At 40.1% G+C, this 25,938-nt stretch overlaps 1 protein-coding gene across 3 annotated transcripts in view; it reads left to right on the top strand.

The window, feature by feature from the left end:
• COA1 (cytochrome c oxidase assembly factor 1) overlaps positions 1-25,862 on the top strand; it is a 47,354-nt gene extending 21,492 nt beyond the window's left edge. For 2 of the 3 annotated variants that reach the window (XM_074340516.2, XM_074340517.2), the window contains 6 exons: positions 12,731-12,783; positions 14,644-14,823; positions 15,316-15,415; positions 18,131-18,279; positions 23,548-23,624; positions 25,501-25,862. In XM_074340516.2, coding sequence (XP_074196617.1) covers positions 15,331-15,415; positions 18,131-18,279; positions 23,548-23,624; positions 25,501-25,600 — 411 coding nt within the window. In that variant the 5' untranslated portion in view covers positions 12,731-12,783; positions 14,644-14,823; positions 15,316-15,330 and the 3' untranslated portion in view covers positions 25,601-25,862. The remainder of the gene's footprint in view (positions 1-12,730; positions 12,784-14,643; positions 14,824-15,315; positions 15,416-18,130; positions 18,280-23,547; positions 23,625-25,500) is intronic. The other variant, XM_019718854.3, reaches the window with a different exon arrangement.
• The last annotated feature ends 76 nt before the right edge of the window (positions 25,863-25,938 follow it).

Here is a 25,938-nt window from a genome sequence, read left to right as displayed (position 1 = left end):
GATGTAATGTTTCTTTCATTTCTGATTTTGTTTAAGTCTTCTCTCTTTGTCTGGATAAAATATTGTGAATTTTGTTTATGTCTTATCAAAAAACAGCTCTTAGTTTTATTGACCTTTCTAATGTTTCCTGATCTCAATTTTATTTATTCTGTTCTGATTTTTTTTTTCTTTCTTTCTGCAAACTTTGGGCTTATTTTGCTTTTTTTTTAGTTCCTTGAGGTGTGTAAGGTTAGGTTGATTTTTGAGATCTTTCTTTTTTCTTAATGTCGTTTATCACTATAAACTTCCCTTTTATTTATTTATTTATTTATTATTTTTTATTTTTTTTAGCCATTTAAGATTTAATATTTTCCTTTAATCTCATGTTCACTGGAATAAACTTCCCTTTTAAAATTGCCTGTTACATCCATACATTTTGGTATGCTCTGTTTCTTTTTTCATTTGTTTCAAGATTTTTAAAAAATTTATTTTTTGATTTCTTCTTTGACCCATTGTTTGTTCACAAATGTGTTGTTTAACTTCCACACATTTGTGTCTTCGACAGTTTTTTTTTCTGTTACTGATTTCTAGTCCCATACCATTTTGGTCAGAAAAGATACTAGGTATGATTTCAGTCATCTTAAATTTGTTGAGACTTGTTTTGTGGCTAAATATATGATCTATCTATGCTTTGTGTGTGCTTGAGAAGAATATACATTCTGCTGCTTTTGGATTGAATGTTCTATATGCCTGTTAGGTCTATTAGGTTTAATGTATACTTCAAGTTGATTCCTTAATTGATTTTTTTCCTGAGTGATCTAGTCATTGTTGCAAGTAGAATATTGAAGTCCACTACTATGATTGTATTAATCTTTATCCCTTTATATCTGTTAATATTTGTTTCATATCTGTAGATGCTCCACTGTTGGGTGCATATACATGATTGATATATCCTCTTGATGAATTGACTCCATTATTTTATAAAAATTTTTATGTCTCTTATTTCAGTTTTTGAGTTCAAGTCTATCTTCTCTGAAATAAATACAGGCACTCCTGCTCTCTTTGGTTTTCATTTGCATGGAATATTTTTTCCATCCCTTCATTTTGAGCCTATGTGTATATCTGAAGCTGAAGTTTGTGTCTTTTATGCATCACATAGTTGTGTTTTGGTTTTTATCCATGCATCCACTCTATGCCTTTTCATTGGAAAATTTACATTTACTATTAACCCATTTTCATTTAAAGTAATTACTGGTAGGTAAGAACAGATTAATGTCATTGTATTGTTTTTCTGATGTGTTTTGTAGTTCCTGTGTTCCTTCTTTTTCCTGCTGTTTCCTTTGTTTTCTTGTGAATTTGCTGCTGTTTTCTTGGAATTGATGATTTCCCCAACTTTGATTCCCTTTCTCATTATCTTTTATATATCTACTGCAAGTTTTTGCTTCTTGGTTACCTTACATACAACATCTTACAGATATAACAGTCTATTTTACGCTGATGACAATTTAACTTTGCATACAAAAACTACCATTTTATTTTTCCCTCACCTTTTTTGTTTTTCATGTCACAATTTATAACTAATTTACAAATTATTGTAGCTATAGGTATTTTTCATACTTTTCTCCTTTAACTTTTATACTAGAGTTAAGTGGTTAGCACGCCAACATGTTTCAGTATTAGAATATTCTGAATTTGACCATGTACAATCATGTGCCACTTAATGACAGGGATATGTCCTGCGAAATGCATCATTAGGTGATTTTGTCATTGTGCGAACATCATAGAGTGCACTTATACAAACCTAGATGGTACAGCATGTGTACAAAACACACAAGATTAAATCAAGCACAAGAGTAAATGATGCAATTAAGAGACACTGTAAACGAGATGTATGAGGCTGCTGCTGGTGTAACATGGCATAACTGTTTTGCAGAACTTTTTTTAATAACAAGAAAGAGTGTACTCCAAAATGACAAAAGTATATTGCAGTAAGTACACAAACCAGTAACGTAGTCATTTATTACCGAGTATTATGTACTGTTCAAAATTGTATGTGCTATACATTCATATGACTGGCAAGACAGATTTGTTTACACCAGTATCACCACAAACATGTGAGTAATATGTTATACACAACTTTAAAATGGCTACAAAGTCACTAGGGTATAGGAATTTTTCAGTTCCATTGTAATTTTAAGGGACCACCATCATATATGCAGTCTGTAGTTGACCAAAAAGGTCATTATGAGACACATGAGTGTACTTACATTTACTACTAGTGTGTTGTATATATTTTCATGTTACTAATTAGTGTCCTTTTATTTCAGCTTGTAGAACCCCTTTCAGCATTTTTTGTAAGGCAGGTATGGTAGTTATGAACCCTCTGTTTTGTTTGTTTGTTTGTTTGTTTGTGAACATCTTTATCTCTCATTTCTGAAGGACAATTTTGCCAGATAATGTAGGCTTGACTGGAACCCCCACCCCCGCCAGCTTTGTGAATATATCATACTACTCTCTCTTGGCCTGGAAGATTTTTGCAGAGAAAACCGCTGTTAGCCTTATGGGAGTTCCCTTGTGAAGATTTTTTTTCTCTTACTGCTTTTAAACTTCTCTCTTTGTCTTTTATTTTAATGTGTTTTGGAGAAGATCATTTTGGATTGAATGTTTTTTGATACCTATGAAATTAATGAACTTAGATGTCCAAATCTCTCCCTAGATTTGGGAAGTTCTCAGCCATTATTTCTTTAAATAAGCTTTCTGTCCCCTTTTCCTCTCTTCTCTTCTGGAACTGCAATAATACGTAGATTATTTTTTTCTAAATCATTCACATAGTCTTTCTTCCCTCTTTTTCATTCTTTTTTCATCATTCTCTGACTGGATAATTTCAAAAGTTATGTCTTCTACTTCACAGATTCTTCTGCTGATCCATTCTCCTGTTGATATTCTATTGCATTTTTCATTGTATTCTTCAACTGTAGAATTTTGTTTGGTTCTTTTTTATGATCACTGTTTCTGTTAAACTTTTCTCTTTTTTTGTTTATTTACATTTGCTTCCATTTTCTCCTTTATTAAAAACGATTGGAAGCTGAGAAATACCAAATTGAGAGTAAAACTACGAAACAGAAAGACATGCAATATAGGAAACAGGAAATCAAAGGAAGGAGACTAAGGGAATTCCCAGAATGATGACTAGAAGATTCCAAGGTGCCAGCTGTGTATTATATGTAGGAGATAAACACTCCAGATTGGAGGGTTATGACTCAAGACATAAAAATGTTAAGGCAATAAGTACAAAGATGCTTGCTATCAATGTTGTGTCTTTTTAACCTGAAAACAGAATTCCCTGGTGAATTTGACCCAGATTTTAAATGTTCTCAGCTTGTCTTGACTATATACTATAGAAGTTCCTGCTGCCCCCTCGTGCGCTGCAGCCTGATGTACAGGTGAGGTGAATACATCACTTCTCTGATGTATTCAGCATTGACCTACTCCTAAGACCTGGTAGGTAGCCATAGAGAGCTTGGAAAGAAAAGATACACAGTAGCCTCCTCTCACCTACATTCCTGCTGTAAATTCAAGGATAGTAGCCTGTACTACCCTACTAGAAGACCTGTTGTTAACCTATGTGTTTTCTAGGATTCATGTTTTTGCCTATTAACTTTTTTTTTTTTAACTTTTATTTATTTAAGTGTGTTTTTCCAGGACCCATCAGCTCCAAGTCAAGTAGTTGTTTCAATCTAGCTGTGGAGGGCGCAGCTTACAGAGGCCCATGTAGGAATCGAATCAGCAACCTTGTTGTTAAGAGTTTCACGGTCTAACCAACTGAGCTAACCGACCACCCCTGCCTGCTAACTTTCAGAAAGGAATTCTGTTAACTTTCTGGAAAGCTGAAACTGGACATTGACTCCAGAATGTGTAGTTTATCATTCCCTATTATCCTTACCTACGTTCCTTTATAAGGGAACCCTGCCTTTGTTTATCTAGTTTTGTGATTTCTATTCAGTTATATATATTGTTATGTATTAAAGTAAAACTAATCAGAAAAGCAAGGAAATGATTAACACAGAAATCAGGATAGTGATTACCTCAGGAGAGGGAAGGAAATGAACTCCGGGGGCCTTTAAGGGCCTGGTAATGAACGGGCAGTGAATATATGGGAGTTTATTGCATTCATTTCTCTTCATGTGCCCACGTAGGTATTTTATATGTTCTTATATATGTATGTTTGATGCATATGAAAATAAAACTTAAAAAAGATATTTTGAGGTATAATTGTCATATAACATTGTATTAGTTTCAGATGTCAATATAATGTTTCAGTGTTTATATGTATTATGAAATGATCACCACAAGTTTAGTTAACACTCATCACCATAGTTGCAAAATTTTTTTCTTGTGATGAGAACTTTTAAGATTTACTCTTTCAGTAGTTTTCATATTTCCATAGTTGCATCCTCATCACGTATGTATTTTACAACTTGAAATTTATACCTTTTGACCACCTTCACCCTTTTCACCCACCTCATACCCCCCACCTCTGGCAACCACCAATGTGTTCTCTATATCTATGAGCTCAGTTGTTTCTTTCTCTTAAGATTTCACATATAAGTGAGATCATATGGTATTTGTCCTTCTCTGTCTGACTTATTTCACTTAGCATAATACCCTCTACTTGCATCCATATTATCACAAGTGGTAAGATTTCATTTTCTTATAGCTAAGTAATATTCCATTGTATGTACAAGGTCTGACAATTAAATTCGTGAGCTCATCCTAGAAAAAGTGCTACATACCTCATTGCTGAATATCACTATGGTCACCTTCAAAGTACTCCCCTTGGGAAGCTATGCACCCACGCCAGCGCCTAGTCCACCCTTCAAAGCAATTTTGTAACAGTTTTTCTGGAATGGCCATCAGAGCTGTCATTGTATTACCCTTGATGTCCTGAATGCCATCAAAATGTCTTTGAATATTTCCTTTATCTTTGGTAAACAAAGAAGTCACTGGGGACCAGATCAGGTGAGTAGGGAGGGTGTTCTAATACAGTTATTTGTTTACTGGCTAAAAACTCCCTCACAGACAGTGCGTGAGCTAGTGCATTGTTATGATGCAAGAGCCATGAATTGTTGGTGAAAAGTTCAGGTCGTCTAACTTTTTCACGCAACCTTTTCAGCACTTCCAAATAGTAAACTTGGTTAACTGTTTGTTCAGTTGGTACAAATTCATAATGAATAATCCCTCTGATATCAAAAAAAGGTTAGCAACATTATTGCAACAAGTTCATGAACTTAATTGTCAGACCTCAGATGTACTGTGTTTCCTCGAAAATAAGACCTAGCTGGACAATCAGCTCTAATGCGTCTTTTGGAGCAAAACTTAATATAAGATCTGGTATTATATTATGTTACGTTATATTTTATATTATATAATATATTATATTGCATTACATTACATTATATTATGTAAGTCTGCGTCTTATAGTAAAATAAGACCAGGTCTTGTATTAATTTTTGCTCCAAAAGATGCATTAGAGCTGATTATCCGGCTAGGTCTTATTTGCCGGGAAACATGGTAGCATATATAGCATGCAGTTCAGGGCCTGGTGCAGGAAGTGCTCTATAAATTTAAAGTATTTATTTTTTTATAAGATGTAATATATCTTTCACTAGTGTTTCAGGGAGGCTATGTAGATTGATTATACAATGTCTGAGTTCTTTCCAAATTTATAATGCCTTGCTTTTGTCTTCACAGTTTGGTTGGTGGTAGAATTCTTGGATCATACTCCTTACTTCTCAGGAATTTATTGTTACTCCATTGTCTCTGGGAGTTCATTGTCCTTTATATCTTTTGGGGGAACTGATTTTTTTTTCTTTTTTGTCCTGTAGTACAAAAATTTTGCCAGTAAGTGTTGGTGAATAGAACTGAAACATGCATGGTCTGCATTTTTATATGTTTTTCAACTCAACATGTTAAAATTTTTTGTAGCATAATTTTTGTTTTATGTCATCTTCCATTTAACAGCAATTAACAATTTGTTTGGTAGCTCTTAGTTCTAAAATCTGCATTTGTCACCTCACTTTGCATTTTCATATAGTTGGTTTTTCAATTTTTCAACATTATGGAAAACTTCTTGAATGTAACTTCTTCATTATGAACTCAGCTTTTCCTCCATGTTAATTCTGCTGTTTTTCTCCCGTGCTAATAATATCAGTTCTGCTCTTGCATTTTCAAGTTTCCTTGAAATCTCTCCTTATCTGAGTTTCTTCCATTTCCTTGCCAGCATAGTGCCTCTTTATTCTAATTCCACTTGATACTTGCAGTGTCTTTCTATAACCAATTAAGTGTCCAAATCAATACTTTTCTCCGTGTTATTTTATTTTCTGGAGTAAATTGTTGCTGTGGCCAGTCCTGACTCTACAGACTGTGAAGGTGTACTTACTAGGATTATAGTCTCCAAATGGATATAGAAAAAGAGCTTCTGGGCAGGGCCAGGAGAGTGGCTATCAGGACCCATCCAACTTGGGGCTGGCCGGCCTGCTTCCTGATTGCTACAAACCCAGAAACTTTAGATTAGGGATGGAGAGGTGAAGAACTCAACTCTCTTCTAACATACTTCCTAACAGCTGTGCTATTCCCTTTCAGAGGCAAGAATGCAGTTGACCCTTGGTGTGTTTCTCTGTCTTCATTCACACTGTAGTTAGAAATTTCTCCCAGACTCTAGCAAATTGTTGTTTAGGGCAGGCTCTCTTTTCTGTCTTTTTGTGTGTATGTCTTTATAAGTGTTTTAAATGTGGGATTTGTAAATTCATGTCAGGAGGTGGTAGCCTGGTAGTAACCCTCTTAAATTAGGTGTTGTCTTTTTTAACTTACATTTTATTAATCTGTAAAAAATATTAATCATTTTTATTGGCACTGGGAACCTCTCTCCAGGTAGCCATGGTTTACCTGAGATCACTAACATACTTTTGATAAAAAGAATGTTGTACAGCCTTTTATTAACGTTCTTAACTCAGCTGAACCAAAGGGAGAAAGTTACTCCAAGGTGCTTACCTCAGGATTAGCCTGTTAAGAATAAAATAGTACGCAAAACTTTTCCTCAAAAATCATTTAATAATTTTAGGACTCCAGAGGCAAAACTGGGTTGAAAAGGTGGCACTTACACGTTTATGCTAAATTTTTTTAAATGCTTCCTACTCTTTTAATTGAGGACAGTGTATGTGTGTTGAGGGGGATGCTTAAACAACAGAAATTTATTTCCTTACAGTTGTGGAAGCTGGAAATTCAAGATCAAGGTGTTAGCAGGTTTGGTTTCTTCTGAGGCCCTTCTCCTTGGCTTATAGATGGCCTCCGTCTTTCTGCTTCATATGGTTTTCTCTCCGTGCTTGTATCTCTGGTGTCTCTTTTTCTTATGACACCAAATTGAATTAGCTCCACCCTAATGGCTTCTTTAACATAATCACCTTTTTTTTTTTTTTTCATTTTATTGAGGTATAATTGGCAACTGAAATTGTAAGGTATTTAAAGTGCACATTGTGATGATTTGATTTGTGTGTACACTGAAATGATTCCCCAGTCTAGTTAATTACCAAATCCATCACTTCACATATTTAGTTGTTTTTGTTTGTTTGTTTTTTGGCTTTTGGGGTGTTTTTGGTATTTTTTGTTTGTTTTTGGTGGGAATGTTTAAGAATTGAAAAAAATGTTTTATCATATTTACTTGCATGCTTTTATCTTTTTGTTTTTGGTATTACCCTTTCTGTCTCCTTTACCTCAAAATGCATTTTATCTTTTAAAGTTTAGCCTTGTTTTATTTATTTTGCTATTCATACTTTCTTTTCTTCTAACTTTTTTGTTTTTGGTCTTTTTGGTTTTATTTGTTCCTTATCATTCTTTCATTCTAATTTTAATTCTTACTGCTTTAATTTTTTCATCTCTATTTTCTTAAGCATGATTTCCTCTCCTCCCCACCCTGTCATGGTTTAATTTTATAAAGGCTGGAAGCATTGAAAGGCTATGTAATCCTCAGGGTGGTAGTAGCAGTGGGCAGTGTCATTCAACACATAGGGAAGATTTATGTCTCCTTCTCCTCCCAGTAGTCTCTAAGTAGATTTTTATATCTCTTTGTTTTGTCTTGACCCTAAAATTGTAACTTGGGGATATATTGATTAAAACTATTTCCTAGAATAGTGGTGATTTTCCTGCAGATAGCATATGCGAACTTTTAAAGTAGCTTTTGGACAACATGTATACCACCTGTATGAGAAGCTGATTGTTCTGAAATCCATGGTCTGTAACATGGGCTTTGTCTCTCAGTGGAAAGACCGTTGCCTCTGGGGTCAGACAGATGCAGTGTAATAGCTCTGCTGTGGAATAACTCTGCTGTGGAATAGTTGACCAGGAGCAAGTTTCACTTTTCTTGAGGCATTTTTTTTCCTAGCTCAAAAGCAATAATAATATCTACCTTTCATAGTTATTATAAGAAATAGTGTTAGTGCATATAAAATATCCTGCATTGTGCCTGGTCCAAGGAGTCTTTCAGATGTGGGACAAGCCAGACCTGCTGTATGTCACCCAGAGAAAATAAAGCGAGTGCCTAGATGATGTCTGGAGTGGGTCTGCCTAACAAAGCTAACAGTTAGAAAAGAGCCACGGGTGTTGGTAGGCCTGCTGGGAAGGTCACATGGCCCCTGGGTTCAGGATCAGGTTTGTGACTTTGCTCCTACTTCAACTGCCTGCAATGCCTGCTTCTAGCATATTAAGATCAACTGTGGTTTTAACAATTTGGGGGTGGTAGTGTAGAGAAAAGAATCACTTTAATAAGTAGACTCGGTGTGTAAGGCACAGCCCAATTTCAGAAATACTACAGTGTGAGAAAAACGGCCTCTTAAAAATCAAGGGCTTTTATCTGTAGTTTGGTCCATCTTTCTCAGCTGGGTTTTGGGATGATTGTCTTGCTGTGAGGGTCTCCTGAGCTCACAGGTTATTAAACTAAGGGATTTCATCGCAGGGACTGGCAAATCTCTACTTGAGGCTCCCACCATCTGACCTGCCCCTGTAGGGTGGTCTGCCTGTAGCCCACTGTCAGAATCATGGGAAGACGTCTGTTTCATTTATTGCCACAGGCTCTTAATCTTTTAAGATATGGTGGGTAGGTGGTGCGTGTGGCATGGATAGAGGAAAGCCCTTTCTGTTTCCCAGGAACTCCTAAGGGATCAAATAACCAGTCTTTTCTATGCTTTGTTCCGGCAGACACTGGTTCCTAAGTTTGGCTACATATGAGGATCCCCTGAGGAGGCTAAAAAACACCAATGCCTAGATCCCATTCCTCAATTCTATTTTAATGGACCTGGGTGTGACCTGGGCTTTTTATTCTCTTTTTTCTTTCTTTCTTTTCTTTTTTTTTTTTTTTTTGTGTGTGTGTATATTGTTTAAAAAAAAAAAAAAAAAAAAAAACTTTTCAGGTGATTCTGTCATGTAGCTGAAGTTGAGATTGAACCACCACACTGTTCCCACCACGCCCTGGTTGGATCCTGCCTGTGGTTCAAGCCCTCTGGCTGCTTCTGTTCACCCCCCTAGTGATGCTTCCTGCAGACCCCCTTCATCTGGTCAGGGGCTCCAGACGCGACAAACAGCGGGGCCACCAACCCTGTGCCGAGTGGAGCAGATCTGCAGGCATCTGGTTTACAGATTGCACATTGGCTCCAGAAAGGGGTTCAGTACTTTGAATAAAAGTTTGTAAGCCATTGGCTTTTGGGGGCCTAAGTCACCCTTTGTGTGTCAGAGCAGAGCTGCTAGGACTGGTTTCTTGAGAGAACTTGATATACTTTTTCCACCTTCCTGCAGCTACACCAACCCCTTAATTTTCAAAATGGGTTGCAATCCTCTCCTCTTGGTTAACTGTAAAGCAAAAAAAAAAATTTCCTAACTGGCTGCATAGTAGACTAATTGAATTTAAGCTTCTTGCAGATTTTCACATCAAATTTAAAAAAAATTCAATTCTTATCAAAAGCTTAGTTCTACAATGTAGAGATAGCCGAAAATCTCTAGTTTTCTGCAGTGCCTTTTTGATTTTTTTTTTTCTGTGAGGTTGGGGGGCTACTGAGGACTTTTCAAAAGACAGCTGATGAGGCAGGTAAACTGAACCTGGTTAAAAAGTGGTAGGGGCTGAGTCTCCTGTCTTGTGACCCAGGTCCCAAACCTGTCACCACACTTTGACACACGGAGCAGCTCCCTGGAGACCAGGTGGATCATGATTGCTCCATCTCTCCTTTGAATCAGGGTAGCCCATCAGAGCTTCCCACTAAGTCTCCACTGTTTTAGCCACTTGTAAAATTCTGTGTATTGTTTTTTCTTGGAGTGTGCTTCTGGCTTTCATTATGGGATGTTATTTAAAAAAAGTAATTTGAAAGTTATGAACTTAAAAATACTGGGGATGTTGATTGCAACACCAGCCACTTCAGAGAGTCCCTTTCTAAGCTTGCATGAAAGAGATCTTTCTCAGGCTTCATGTGTTACTAGGAAATGTCATATTCCTCCTGTGCTGCTGATTTGCATTATCCCACGGACATTGTGCCCTGTGGCTGCTCAGTCTCCCCTTTCTGCTCAGCAAAGAGGAAGCTCAGTATTAGATCTGTGGCCACCTTGAAGAAATGTGTATTGCGTGAGAGTGTTTAATTTTGTGCTCTTTACCCCAGCTGTATTTCTCTTAAAGTTATTTTCCATTTGTCTTTATTTCCTCATCGATGTCTTTTTTTCTCTTCTAATGTATGTATCCTTTTTGGAATAAGTTGGTGTACAAATTAGCAAATAAACAAGAACTATCTTAAATATTTTAATAAACTGTCCTTTTGACCCATTCTTACTCGGTCTCAGCTCTTGCCTTTGCTAATATGTCACAAAAGTCTCCAGCGGGTCCTGCTGTGTTGTTCTCCTCCTGCTGCATCCCCTCACCCTCACCTGCAGAGAGAGCGCAGCGACACTCAGGGTAGATGGCGGTCCCTAGCAGCAGCGCTCGCCTCCATGCCAGCCCCACCTCCTTGGCTTGCCATTTGCACTGACCTGAAGCCCTTCTCCCACTCCTGCTCCTTTCTCTGCTCAGAGTTACCTTTCTTTGTTATGCTTTTGCCGTTGCCCTCCAGGCCAGGCTGACCACGTCCTTTCCTGGCACACACCCCTGGTCAGCTGAGCAGGATTGCTATGTACCTATGGGCGCCTTTGTGCAAATTACAAAAAGGCGTCCACCCGCCTCCAAGACGCTTTATCAAACTTCCCACTGTTGGAACACTGTCTTCCTAAACCTGTGAGTCTGGGCTGTTCACCTATGAGTGGCACCCTGTTAGGGGTGTGCCCTCCCAGCTGCACAGTTACCCTTGATGACCCTGAGTTGTGATTGCTGTGAACTATTGGAGTCCACTCAGCACTATCTGTCTGACCAGAGCAGGCACTCACAGCCATTTAAGCAAAAGAAAGAACAAAGGTGCAAATGTATGCCATGTTCTTTTCTGGAAAAATAGCGGGGGAGGCATGCCTGACAAGGTCTTTTGCATTGAACATGATGAATATATTGTAATTCAGAGAGACATTTTTTTCCCCCACATTTCAGTATTTCTGAAATCAGTGGGTACTTTAAAGCCAGTGTACCATGGTGGTTGAGAGTACGGACCCTGGAGACAGCCTGTGTCTGAATCCCAGTTCTACCACTTAGACACTTATTTGTGTGACTTCAGGCATGTTACCTAACCAATCAATGCCTCAGTTTACTCATTTGTAAATTGGAGATGATAGGGTTACTGGGAAATGACATTGAACCTTGGCTCTTTGTCTTCTTGAAGGAATGAATTCAATCAACAGACTTTGTGCAGAATAAAACAGCGAGAAATGTATTAGTAAAAGAAAGTACACTCCAAGACATGGAACGGGATGACCCAAGAGAGGGAAGCAGCCTCTCTTTACATTCCATGAGAGCTTTCATTTCTATGGGTAGAACTGCTTCCCCCCTCCCTTCTCTTATCTCTTTCTCTCCTGAGGTGCCTAGTCCTCTGACATTTAGCAATGTGTTTCTTTGATTTAGGGGCATTGAGTAAACACATCCCTTTGGGGTATGGAAAGCCTGGAGTCCTTCTGGGCAGCTGCAAGAGATCTTGATCCAACTAGGGACTGCAGCAAGGGGCTTTCTAACTGGGGCTAAATTTCCCCTCCTGCTCATTTCTGTCTGCCTACCCTATCAACAGTAATTGTTCCTACTTCATGGGGTTGTTGTGAGAATTAAATGCACTATTATATGCACAGTATTTAGAATAATACCAGATACCTAATAGTAACAGATATAAATGTTTACTATTATTATCAATATTAAAGGGTATGTATACATTTATTTCTTTTTAACCCTGACAAGCTGTTTTTTAATTCATGATGTACAGCTTATATTGATAGCATCTTGTTTTGATGGGCACTTTGGTCACACACCTGCTACTGTGTGCCCTCCCCCACCACACCAGTTTTCTAGTTGCTGCAAAGAAAGATACACACAGGAAACCTGCAACTTTGTTTTTTTCTTCCTTACAGGGCAGAAGAGAAAGGGGGAAAACTAGGTCCCTTTGACATACAGACAAGGCTTGTTTTAGAGTTTAAACTTAACTTCTTCTTGTTCATGTTCTAAAGCTTGGATTGGTAATAAACCTTGGCTCTATAAAACTAGACAGAGAGAATTGGATTTGAAAAAGTGTTTTTACTGTGAAATCTTTAATTGCAGGACAACTTTCCTTTGATGATTTTCAAGAAAGCTGTGCTACAAAGTGGCAAAAGGTAATGAATGATCTGGGGCCAGGTTCCCTATTACAGGCTTCCAGGAACCCTCAAGTTAGATACTAGATGAGAGTCACTCCCTGAATAGCTGTGGTTTCTACAGGCCACTAGTGTTTGCTTGTGGTAGTAACTTCACAAAAAGAATGGAGTGGTGTGTTCTGCATTGTTCAGGATGTCGTTTTCCCTTGTGCCCCATGCTAGTTTGAGAAGCTACAGCCTTGTGGGAAGCTCTGCAGAACTCAGGCTCACTGCCTCACCCTGTTGAACTCTCCTTCAGATTAAGCAAGATCTGACTCATGCATTCTTTGGAGATGCTCTGACCGTTTTCATTATTATGTTATCGGGAAATGACGTTGAAACTTGGTTTTTCTCTTCTTGAAGGAATGAATTCAATCAAAAGACAGAATTTTGTGCAGCAATAAGACAGCAAGAAGTTTATTAGTAAAAGAAAGTACATCCCAAGAGATGGAGCAGGCTGACCCAAGAGAGGGAAATAGCCTCTCCTTACATTGCGTGAGGGCTTTCATTTCTGTGGGTAGAATTGCCTCCGCCTCTCTTATGTCTCTTTCTCCTCCTGAGGTGCCTAGTTTTCCTTTCTCTGGCATTTAGCAATGCATTTATTTGATTTAGGGGCATAACTAAACACACCCTTATTTTTTGAGTGTAGAGGCGTAAGTAAATACACGCTTTTTATTTTATTTTTATTTTTTGGTGTAGGGGCATAAGTAAACACATTGCTTTTGGGTATGTGGCAGCCTGGAATCCTGCTGGGCAGCTGCCAGGAATCTTAACCCAAGTAGGGGCTGCAGCAAGAGGCTTTCTAACCAGAGCTACATTTTTTTTCCTGCTCATTTCTATCTACCTACCCTATCAATCAGACTAAATGGCTTTTCCCAGATCATATTACTTTAATTGACATCACACTAAACTTTAATAAATTTCTTGCATACTGTACAGCATCAGCTGAAACTCTTAACAGGAGTTGCAGTACATTTATTTGGGGTTTCAGCCACCTTTTCTTAGTTGTACAAAACAGTATACTAGTAAATAATTCAAGGATGATTTAAAACTTCACCCTGCCTAATTTTTAAGTTAATCAAAACATTTTATGTACATAAACCTGGATTCAAGGTTATTTCTGTATAGAACTAGTCAACTTTAGCCCTGTCCATGGGTATATTTAATCATCATTTCCCAGAAAGAACATCCACTTGAGGAACTTTCTCCAACAGTCCTCTTTATGGATTCATTTACCTTCAGGTTTCAGAAATAATAGGTATATAGTTGTTACTGCTCGCCTATCCTAGAAGGCAGAGAAGCAGATGGTGTGCATGTGTTTACCTTGACTCACAGAAGCAGCCAGTGGAGGAACTAGCATCATACCTAGCTCTTCACTGTGCTGTCTCCGACCCCATTAGGTCACATCAAAGGCTGTTTTCTAAAGAAGCTCATAAAATCTAAGGTTAAGTATCCAAATGAGAACATAAACACTTATTGTCTTCTTTTATCTAAACCTGGAATTTCCATCTCAAAATCTCATTTCTTTTTGGAGAAATGTCAGCAAAGACAGACAGAGAGGAATTTTTCTCCCCTGGGTGAGGATGCTGATGCAGTGTGGGTGACCACAGCACAGTGGAGGAGCCTCCAGAACGAATCTGACTCACAAATATATTTTGTTAGGTTTGTTCTTTAATTGGTTGTCAAAATTTACAATTCAGGCAATTTCACATAAAAGGCTTTTGAAAACTTGGAAGAACCATCAGACTTGGGCCACTTGGCCACAGTCAGCTGGGGCAGAGCTGAAGTTGCCCCCTTACTGGGCCATGTGTTCCTCACCTTTCAGTGTCTACTGTCATTTAGGTGATGCTTCTAGCCCTGTGGGCGTTGGAACTGTGATCCCTGATGTAAGCCAGTATCCTAGTATTTTTGGCCAGCGGGTGTGAGCAGTGGTTAAGTGGCTTCCAGGAAGGAGGATCATCAAGGCCTACCTGCGGCTCCTAGCCCAGCCCCAACCTTCAGGGGACAGGAGTGAAGGAAGAGGTGGGTATGGTGCTCTGAATTTGTGGAGCTGGCTCCTCTCCACTTTTCATTTAGCCTGAAGGTCATGACCACAGTTTCTTAATCCAGGGTGTAGGACATTTTTCCAAATATGAAAGAAAGCAGCCAGTGACCACTCAGATCCATTTGAAGGCTCACGAGACAAGCTATTATCACAAAAGGCTAAGTGTCCTGTTTATTAGCCGGCATGACCTAGTGGCTGTGCTTCCTGGATGAGCAGGACTTGCTGCAAGGCTGGGTTCTGTCCATCACCCCTACAGCTTGGGTCCCAGATGTGGGCCACCCTCAGAAGGGCACTTCTGCTTTGGGTCCAAAACCACTCCTGGTGTTTTGAAAGTCAACAAGGGAGGAAAGGTGACCTTGCCTCCTTGCTGGCTTCCTCCCTAGCTCTCCTTTCCCTGTGGGGCCCAATCCAGGCAAGCTCCTTGGCACAAACCTGAATCTAACAATAAATTCCCATCTTTTGTTTTTAAGTCTCCAGGAAGCAGGATGCCAGTGCCTCTGGGGAAACTGGTCCTTTTTACCAGTATGACAACGAGTGGGGGCTGTGCCCTTGTGTATTACCTCATACAAAGTAAGTACCTAGCAACCAACCACCTGAGGCTGGCCTTGTCCTAGCTCTCCTACCCCTGTTCCTCCATCAAAGGAAATAATTCAGATGCTTTCTGCAGATTAGGGAAAGCAGGAAAAGGCTATTTTTAGAAGCCAGTATACCTTTCCATTCCCTATAGCCTCCTACTTATCTTATAATTCCAGTTTTTTAGGAGCCACAGTGCAAATAAAAGGACTCCAGTGTGTTTGCATAAGAAGCCTTGAAAAAATCAAGATGGGCTTTCACTCCAGTGCACACACAGGAGATCCAGTATTTCTGAGATGATATAAAAAACAGAAGGTTCACAGTTGGGGAAAACTGGCTATTTCTCAAGTGTCCTCAGCCTGTTTGCCCTGCAATCTTTAATGTTGATTTAATGAAGGAGGTGACCTTGAGCACAGGACTCTGGTGAGAGCAGGAAATAAAAGCAGGGTCTAGGATGGAAAAATCTTGACAGTTGTGGCTTCTAGCCCAACTACACTCAAATTTGAATTTGCAAAGACATGCCACAATTATTGTGAGCAGCGAAGACATTTAAGGTCATTTAATTGCTACTGGTTACAAAGTAGCAGCATTTTTTAGAATGACTTTCTTTGAAGCTCTTCATGCCCTCCCAGCTTGGCTGCTCACCCTGACTGCAGCATTTTCACTTCCTGTGGGGATGTTAGAATCACCAGCAGACAAACAGCACAGTGTCCTCTCCCGATTCTTCCCCACCTTCTTTCAGTTGGCCCAGAGGTCCTGAGTCTAGAGGTGGCCCAAGATAAGCATTCCCAGGGATAATTCAGACTGGAATAACTCAGGCTCCTCTCCCTTCTGCCAAAGGGAGAGAGGCAGGACAGACAGGAATCGGTGCATATTACAGAGTCTGATGGCCTTCCCCTTTAGGAGGCTGGAGTCAGCTGATAGCGACAGCTTAGTCAGGATCTGCAGCCAACTGGTTCAGTCTAGCTCCAGCTCTTGACTAGCTGTGTGACCTGTGGAGGAGTCCCTCACCTTCCTGGGCCTGCTATCTGTGTGATGAGGGATAAGTCATGAGGTTGTGAAAATTAAATAAATCTCACAACCTATGCGATATTGAGAACATGGTCTAGCCATGTAAATCACTCAGTAGAGGTTAAGTGCCTGGGCATAGCACATGCTTCTCCTTGTCCTATCATGGCTGGCACCTTGCTCAGCCCCACAGCACCCCCTGCATTCCCACCCCTGGGAAGCAGCACAGGAGGGGACTTCTCCTTGGCCTCTTCCAGCTCATGGTGCCTTTCCCTTCTGTTACTATGGTTGGGCCTACAGGAGGGAAGCGCTTTCTTGTTGCCGAATAAAATCTTCCTTGGGAAGCCTACCTTTGCTCTTTCCTAGGGCAGTGTGTACTTTACACCTTCAGGGAGGTGCTGCCTGGAGTTCCTGGCAGACATTGGGTCAAGAAGGATACCTGAGACTGAGCAGTTTATCTACATGAAATGTTAGCTAAATCTGTAACTTGAACAATTAGCATTTTCATGTCCTATTTCTTGGCCTGAGGTTTTTGTTGTTGATATTGTGGTCTTGTCTATTTTATGCTGGTTTATCAGGACCTTCATCTTAGTGGGAGAAATAAGGTTTAGAAGTCTAGTCATAGATTCTGGCCCCAGCTCTGCCTTGGACTAGCTGTGTCACTTTGAGCAAATCATGATATCCTAGGACTTTAGAACCAAAAGGAACATTAGAGAAGAGCTGATCAAACCCCTTAGATGAAGAAATGAAGTGGTCAATGAGGTAAGGAAATGAGAGATGAAGAAATTGAGGCACAGAAAGGTCAACTACTTTGCCCAAGGTCATCTGCCACATCCCCACTGATCCTGACTTTGTAGACTTTGGTTAGGCGTCTCTAACAATGGAGAGTTTAGATAGTCCCTAATTCTTTTTTTTTTTTTTTAAATGGATATACCACCTTTTATCTGTTTACCAGTTCATGGACCAGATTTCTTTTTTGTGTAAGGTGTCCGCATTTTCAATAATTCTAAGACAGAATCAATTCCCCCTCCCAGCAGCATTAAATTTGCTTCCTCGGTAAGGAAAGGCCCGTTACAGGTGACCACACCCCAGCTCACCTTCTCCTGGGCTAACCTGGCCACACTCGAGACCTGCTGCATGGCCAGCTCCAAGGGTGGCTGCAGTGGGTCCTCCTCGAAGGATAGGCCCTAGAACGGAAAAGTACAGTGAGGGGACACACACAGCGGAGCCGCTATAAAGCTCTGCAAATCTAAGAAAGTGTAATATGGCTTCTTTTAGTTAAATCTGTGCTTCTAAATGGCAGTGATGGTCAAGTATCAGTAAATTCACATGCCTGGGAACCAGCTCAGGCTGGATGACACTCGGGGGCAGGACTCAGTACGAGAGAAGAGAAGAATGGGAAATGGAGAAACGCAGGAAGGAAACCAAAGCTGTGTCCCTAAGGGCGGTGAGGGGTGCTCAGAATGTAAAGAAGCCCAGGCCCTGTGGGGAGCTGCTCGTGCTGGCCTGTGGGTCTGGCCGAGCACAGCAGGTCAAGGGCTGCGTCCTCCCCTTCTTCCCAGTCCCTAATTCTTCTAGCCATAAATTTCACATTTGTATGTGTTTCTGTGATGTACATGAATTGTGTTATTTAATTTTCTACAGACAGTCTACCTGACCAAGCTCAATAAAGAACAAAATATAACAACTGTCTTTTCTACTTAGAAACTTTTTCCAGGGCTTCCTATTACCAATTGGCATTGGAACAGCTGCATAGCCGCCCAGAGGCCCTGGAAGCTCTGGGCACCCCTCTCAACATTCACTATCTTCAACTCACTGACAAGTACAACTTTGTGGACATTGCCAAAGCCCAGGTAATGTGCTCCCCCAGCGAACTGTGGGCCGGTGCCTAATGCAGGGGGTCGAAGGGCTGCCATAATTGGTAGAACGCTTTGGAGGAAGCTGGAGTAAGGATTTTGGATGGGAAAAAACACTATATAAAACTGCCACTAGGGATCACTTAGGACCTTTTGAAAAAACATTATTATTATTATTTTTTTAAACTGTGCAAACGCTATATACTTTTTAAAATTTTTATTTATTTATTTATTTATTTTAATTTTAATTTTTACTTATTTATTTTTTTCCCCAAGTCAAGTTGTTGTCCTTTCGATCTTAGTTGTGGAGGATGCCGTTCAGCTTCAAGTTGTTGTCCTCTCAGTCTTAGTTGTGGAGGGCGCAGCTCAGCTCCAGGTCCAGTTGCCGTTTTGTAGTTACAGGGGGCACAGCCCACCATCCCTTGTGGAAGTTGAACCAGCAACCTTGTGGTTGAGAGGATGCGCTCCAACCAACTGAGCCATCCGGGAGCTCAGCGGCAGCTCAGCTCAAGGTGCTGTGTTCAATCTTAGCTGCAGGGGGCAGAGCCCACCATCCCTTGTGGGACTCGAGGAGTTGAACCGGCAACCTTGTGGTTGAGAGCCCACTGGCCCATGTGGGAATCGAACCTGCAGCCTTCGGAGTTAGGAGCACGGAGCTCTAACCCCCTGAGCCACCGGTCTGGCCCCCTGAAAAAACATTATTGATTAATTTATTTTCATATGTTTTTCTTCCTTTCTGGAGAATTGATGTGGCAGGGAATACAGTGTTTGTGCTCAAGTCTCCTTGAACTGATAGAGAAATGACCAGTGGTCGTTTGCGACTACTGACTTCAGTTTTGAACTTGAAATATACCTATAGCCAGTTAACTCTCATTCAAATGTAAACAACTCTTTAAATTTTAGTTTTGAAGCTTATTTATTTACATTGATTGCATGGAATGCCACTCTATTTTTTCAGCTGTATCTTATCTTCTTTTATAGTTCAGCTGATAAAACTCACCTGAATATAAAATGTATTTTTTCTTCTGCTTACCAAGTATGTGTTGAATACATCTGAATTAGAGTAATGACTCTAAGCTGTGTAGGGGATACAGAGATACAGAAGGCTTTCAGGGAGTTTATAGTGTGAAATTCCAGAATGAGACAGGGTGAAGCAAATACTAGAGTATAGGCGCAGGAGGGAGTGGTTAGTGGGCTGGGACATTGTGAAGAAAAGGAGTGCCAGACAGAGAAACAGGGCATGTAGGAAGGCAGTTCACTGCTCCCTACTAATGTGACCTCTGCAGGTTTAGACTTCCAAGGGAGGTTGTGGTCAGGTAGGGCGGGCTGGCGGCAACTAGAGGGCTGCAACCTCATCATGAGGTTTATGCACTTGATTCTGGCCAACAGAAGCCCTGGATTATTTTGAGGGTAAGAGTGAGATGACCTGACCTAGTTTGTTTATTGTTATTGTTGTTACTATTTTTCAGGAAATAGTTTTATTGTTTTTTCTTTTCTAATTGCAAAAGCAATTCGTGCTCAAGTATTCTGATAAAAATTTTTGATCTGGTTTTAAAGAAGGTAAATTCATTCAGATTGGGAATACCCAGGGACTGGAAGCTTTTAGGAGAGCAGTGTAGCCATACAGTGTACAGTGATAAGAGTGTGCACCAGAGCTATGGCCTAGAGAAAGGAGAGATGGAGACGAAAGCTACTGTGGCCAGGTGATAGGACTTGGAACAGCTTTATGGTAGGAGAGGGGCTTTCAGAGATGATGCTCTAATGTCCATCCTGGGTTAAGTGGAAAGACGGTGATGCCATTAAGTGAGAGAGGGAACCCAGAGGAGAAAAGGGAAGGGGGTGGACATGGTGGAGTGCCCACTCTGTGCCACATGGCCTATTTCCATATTTCCATCGTCACCAAATCCCTCACACCATGTGGTGTGGCTCCTCCATGCTTTCCCATCTCTGGTCACTTGGCTGGATTGCCACAAGCACAAGAACTCAGAAAGGCCATGGATTAGGTCTGGCTGTTCACAGTATCTCCCAGCACAGAGCACAGGGCCTGGTGTCGGTGCTCAGGAAGCCTCAGGCACTTTACTGAGGGCAGCTTGATGCAGCATCAGCTCCCTGATCCAGGACCCAGTGAGTGACTGACACCATGGTGGTTTTAGTGCAGAACCTCCTGGGTCGGCCCAGCTTTCACTTTGGCCCAGTCTTCTAGCACATCTCAGCTACTGCTGAGAGGGCTTCTTCCTGGGCTTCCCTGCAGCCCAGGGCCCTCTGCAGCACTGTGATGGTGTTGGCTGTGGTGCTGACCTCTGCTGCTGCCAAACACTGACTCCACAGTGACGGGTGCAAGGCTGCCCCAGAGCCACCTGCGGCCCCAACCTTCACTTCTCCAGTTTGGGAAGTATGTTTGCCATTCTGTCAGGATTTTCACCTCCCTGACAATCAATAGTTTATAAGGATACTGCATACAACACAAACCATCTTATCTCAGGGTCCCTATTTGTAGTTCCTTTATTTTTCCAAAGGTAAGAAGTTTTGTTGTTCATGAGGCAGTTGTCATAGTGAACAATTTTTTCCTACGTGTACATGTGAAATACTCACTACCTACCAACACTCTGGTATACCAAACGCTCTTGCTTTCCTCTTTGGTAAGGTCTGGGCAGTGAAAAAACTAGTCTGTAAACTGCTTCAAATACCCATGCAGACACAGTTGCCCAAAGTTCAGACACTGATACCTCTGTGTTTGCTCTTCTTCAAAATCCTACTTATTTCTTCTGCCCTTTTCTTGCTTTTTTCTTTTTTTGCATGCAGAGATGCTCAATGTGTGTTCTGTTGCCTAATTTTATAACCCCCTGAGAAGAGCTATAGCTTGATTCCAAAAGAAGAACCCAGAATTGCTTTAGTGTGACTAGGTGACTGCTTGTCCACTTGGGGTATGGAGCCACCATCCCAAAGCCTGTCTTTTTAAAAGTATGTTTAAATAAATGAAAGAGAGAGATAATTATGGAAAATACAAATGTGCGTGTGTACCAAAGCAGTTCTTTCTTTTGGTGGTAATTTGGAGTGGATGAGATACACCATCTCTTAGCCCAGGAAAGTATCTTTGCCCATCACCTTGGGAGGTGACTGATGACAGGCTTTCTTGGTACCATATTGTGTTTCCTTCACAAGTTTCACACTGTCTTTAGTTTTCACTGAGAAACCAAAAATACTGCATTCAATATTTTCCTAAATAGCATTAGCAAACACCTACCAGCTCCATCTGAGGTTCCGAGGCTGATTCCCCAGGCTCAGGGCATGGCAGCATCCAGGCAGCACCACCTCTGTGGTGTGAGCCCAGCCTGTAGGGACTGGAGACAATTAACTAACCAAGAGCTCCTTGTCTTTCTCAAGGGAGAGTTCACATACTTTCCTTAAGTCCTGTTCTTTATGCTCCAAGTCAAAGTGTATACCACTTTCCTGGTAATAGTTACCTCTTTTAAACAGTGGACTTTTTTTTTTGTGTGTGTCCCTTTTTTCTGTTTTATAAGGTGTGCTCAAAAAATTTGAATGATTAAATTTAAAAAATTATTAGAGTAAAAGACACATTGCCATTAATCCCCCTCAAAATACTCTCCCTTGCTTCGAACACACTTATACCATTGTTCTTGCCACTTTCATGGAAGTCCTCTTTCATGAGTGTCTTTAGTTGCGCTGTCGTGGCTGCCTCAATGTCCTGAATCATTTTGACTTTGGGGAAGAGCCAGAAGTCTCACGGTGCCAGATCCAGTGAATAAGGTAGATGAGGATAGACTGTACTGTTTTTATTTGACAGAAATTGCTGTACCAGAAGCGATATATGACATGGAGCATTGTCATGATGGAGGGTGATTTACGGCACACTTTAAAACACACCTTCTCTCAATGGTAGATCACACCCGACTGATTGCACCGAACAAGTTAAAACTTGTCACACACTGTTACTAAGGTTTGACGTGCCACTTCCCATATTGAAGATCCCTGACTTTCCGTTGGATGGCATTCTGCAGCAGCATTCACTGTATTTTTTTATCACAGCGAAAGACTCCGTGTCACACATCACTTCTGGTACGGCAATTCCTGTCAAATAAAAACATTACGGTGTGTCCTCATCCACCTTATTCACTGGATCTGGCACCGTGCAACTTCTGGCTCTTCCCTAAAGTCAAAATGACCATGAAAGGTAAATGTTTTGAATCGATTCAGGACATTGAGGCAGCCACAACAGCGCAATTAAAGATACCCATGAAAGAGGACTTCCAGAACTGCTTCAGAAAGTGGCAAGAACATGGTATAAGTGTGTTCGAAGCAAGGGAGAGTATTTTGAGGGGGATTAATGGCAATGTGTCTTTTACCATAATAAATTTTTTTTTAATTTAAACATTCATTGTATTGTTTGATCACACCTTATATTATGAAAAGTTTCAAACTTACAGAAAAAAATAAAAGAATGTGTGCTTGGAACCCATATAGCTGCTACCTGGATTCTACAATTAATATTTTGTTCTGTTTGCTTTACCCCATACCTGTTCATCTAGCCATATCTTTCTCCATGAACCCATTATTTTCAAACATCTGTATGCTTTACATTTAAACACATATGGATGTATATCATTAACTAGAGTTTAATATTTGTTTTAGTTCCCTTTTCTGAGGTAAAATTTACATTTTGTGAAAGGTAAGAGTCTAAGTGTCCTATTTCATAAATTTTAACAAAAACGTTTACCTCAAGCTCCTATCTAAATGTAGACTATTCCCATCACACAGCACTTGCCTCATGCTCTTCCCAAGTCAGCCCCACCAGAGGCAGTCACTTTTCTTGATATTTTTTTCCAGTGAAGTTTAGCCTGTTCTAAAACATAGAATCATGCATTATATACTCTAAGGCTCTTTCAGTCAACATGTTCTTGATATTCATCTATGTTGTTGTATGTATCAGTAGTTTGTTCTTTTTTAACTGTGAATTTTTAAATAATCATTGCAAAGATTCAGAGGATTGAGTTTGGCATATAAGGTCTCCTTACAAAATAAGAGGATGGCCCTTGACCTCACCAAATCATCCAAAAAGAGGCAGGACATTTGGAAGAAGCCGGATAGAAAACCAGGTGAATTCTCCAGGTATGCTTAAGTTAGGAAACAACCAGATTCTGTTGATAATCACTGGATTTTATAGGGTTAGTTCTAGAAAGCATTGTTTTGTCATTTCTTGAAAGGATAGCAACATATCCAATTATATTTCTCTTTTTACACCCCCAGTTGAAGATTCCTGTCTCTGGATCCAAGTCAGAGGGCCATCTCTATGTCAGCTCATCCAGAGATGCCCCCTTTAAGAGGTATTATGGCTCAGCCATGGAAGGGAATGGGTTCTTGCCATCTGCAGCTGCATGGATGGATAGACCTGGAGGGTATGGTGCTGAGTGGAGTATACCCTGAGTATCTGCTGAGTCAGACAGAGAAAGACAGATACAATGTGATTTCACTTATATGTGGAATCTAAAGCACAAAGTAAATAAAACAGAAGCAGTCTCACAGGTACAGAGAACATTCTGACGGTTGCCAGATGGAAGCAGTGTTGGGGGTGGGTGAAAAAATGAGAAGGGATTAAGAAGTACATATTGGTTGTTACAAAATAGTCAGGGGGATGTAGGGTAGAACACAAGGAATATAGTCAATATTGTAATAATAGATTGGTTGTTACAAAGTAGTCATGGGGTGGGTGAAAAAATGGGAAAGGATTAAGAACTACATATTGGTTGTTACAAAATAGTCATGAGGATGTAGGGTAGAACACAAGGAATATAGTCAATATTGTAATAACTATGGTGTCAGATGGGCACTAGATTTATCGAGGTGATAGCTGGGAGGGGAAGTTGGGGGACATGGTTAAAAAGGTGAAGGGATTAAGAAGTACAAGTTGGTAGTTACAAAATAGTCATGGAGATGTGAACTAAAGCATAGGGAATGTGGTCAATAATACAGTAATAACTATACATAATGCTAGGTGGGCACTAGACGAGTCAGGGGGATCACTTCTTAAATTATATAAATGTCTAACCACTATGCTGTACACTTGAAGTTAATGTAAAATAATATTAAATGTAAACTGTAATTGAAAATTTAAAAAAGGGGGAACGGCGAAGGAGAATAAGAGCTCCAAATTTCCAGGTATAAAACAAGGCATGAGGATGTAACATACAGCTAAGGGACTAGAGTCAATAATATTGTGATACCGTGGTACAGTGTCAGATGGTTGCTTACTTATGACGATCATTTCTTTAGGTATATAAATGTTGAATAAATGTAGTGTATGCCTGAAAATAATATAATATTGTATGCTAGCTATATTTTTAATAAAAACCTTTAAAAAAAAGACATGGGAAAGTGGGTGGGATGGGGGAACAGGAGGAGAACCTTCTGACAGAAACAATCCTGATTCCCATCATTATTTGTAGTTATATGATTGTAGTAATAAGAATTAATTTTTCAAAGCTAGAAAAGTTTCATGGCCTGGGTAGCAAGCCATTTCTTTGGCTCTTAGCTTAGTCCAGACATTTTATCCAGTGCAATCTATGGAATTGTCCACTCCTAACACTGCTGAATTTGAAGAACTTTGCAGTTATAATGTAGACCTACTATAATTGGATACAGCTTCTAACACTACTGCCTCAATTGTTACAAACAAAGGCATGAGTTCCCGTTCTAGAATCATTCAACACAATCTTCACTCATTTCTTCCATGGGAAGCTTCTCTCAAAGATGTTTGCTGTTTAGCCAGGATGTGTTTTAATTCCCCAGGACAAAAAGAACAGGCAGTGCTTAGGCATAGGCAACCCCTACCAGACTCCCCCAGGGCGTGTTGACTCCAGAACCTGGGATTAGTGGAGGAGCTGGCCAGGTTCCAGCCAAGAATTGAAGGTCCTTGTGAATTAGGAAGTGGGAAATAAGCTGCTCCTTTTCTTTTCTGATACCCCTTCAATTTGCCCATCAGTCATTTGTTGTTAAACTTGCCTTGACAATGATGCTGGTTAAGTAATGAGAGCCTATAATAAAATGTTAAAACGTCACGTTAATATAGTTCTAACATAAAATAGTGTTTAAAAAAATTTAAGACATTGTTCCAAACAACCGCTTTTTTTTTGGTTCATTTTTGACCGTGTCTTTTGCCTCAGTGTTCCTTTGATTAGAGGCTATACTTTTGGTTTCTGTCAGGTGGCACCTTGAAGAGGTCTTCTTAGAGCTCAAGGATGGTGAGCAGATTCCTGTGTTCAAGCACAGTGGGGAAAATGGAGATGAAGTAAAAAAGGAGTAAAGGTGATTAAAAAGACCCATCTTTCTCCAAGCACGGCCTTCCCCCATCACCATGTACCCTCCCTGGCTTTAAGCCAGTTTTCCAGCCACTGATTGTATATGCTGACATATGGTAATTTTGGTATAATTCTAATTTGACAGTGAATACTATTGAAGTTTTACTTAATTAAAAAACGTTTACTGTAAGTTTATAATTATTTGACAATTCTCTGTACAAAAGCACAGAATAAAAGAAATCATTATTAATAAAAATGTTGATTTTTGCTGGTGCTATCTCTTTTCTTTTCCTCTCCACACACGATCCTCATAGTTTTCAGCTCCATCAATGAGAAAAACGAG

Source organism: Rhinolophus sinicus, chromosome 4 (genome assembly GCF_057876585.1).
Source record: "Rhinolophus sinicus isolate RSI-liver-muscle chromosome 4, RSI-T2T, whole genome shotgun sequence".
NCBI lineage: Eukaryota > Metazoa > Chordata > Mammalia > Chiroptera > Rhinolophidae > Rhinolophus > Rhinolophus sinicus.
This window is presented reverse-complemented; position numbering and strand designations above follow the sequence as displayed.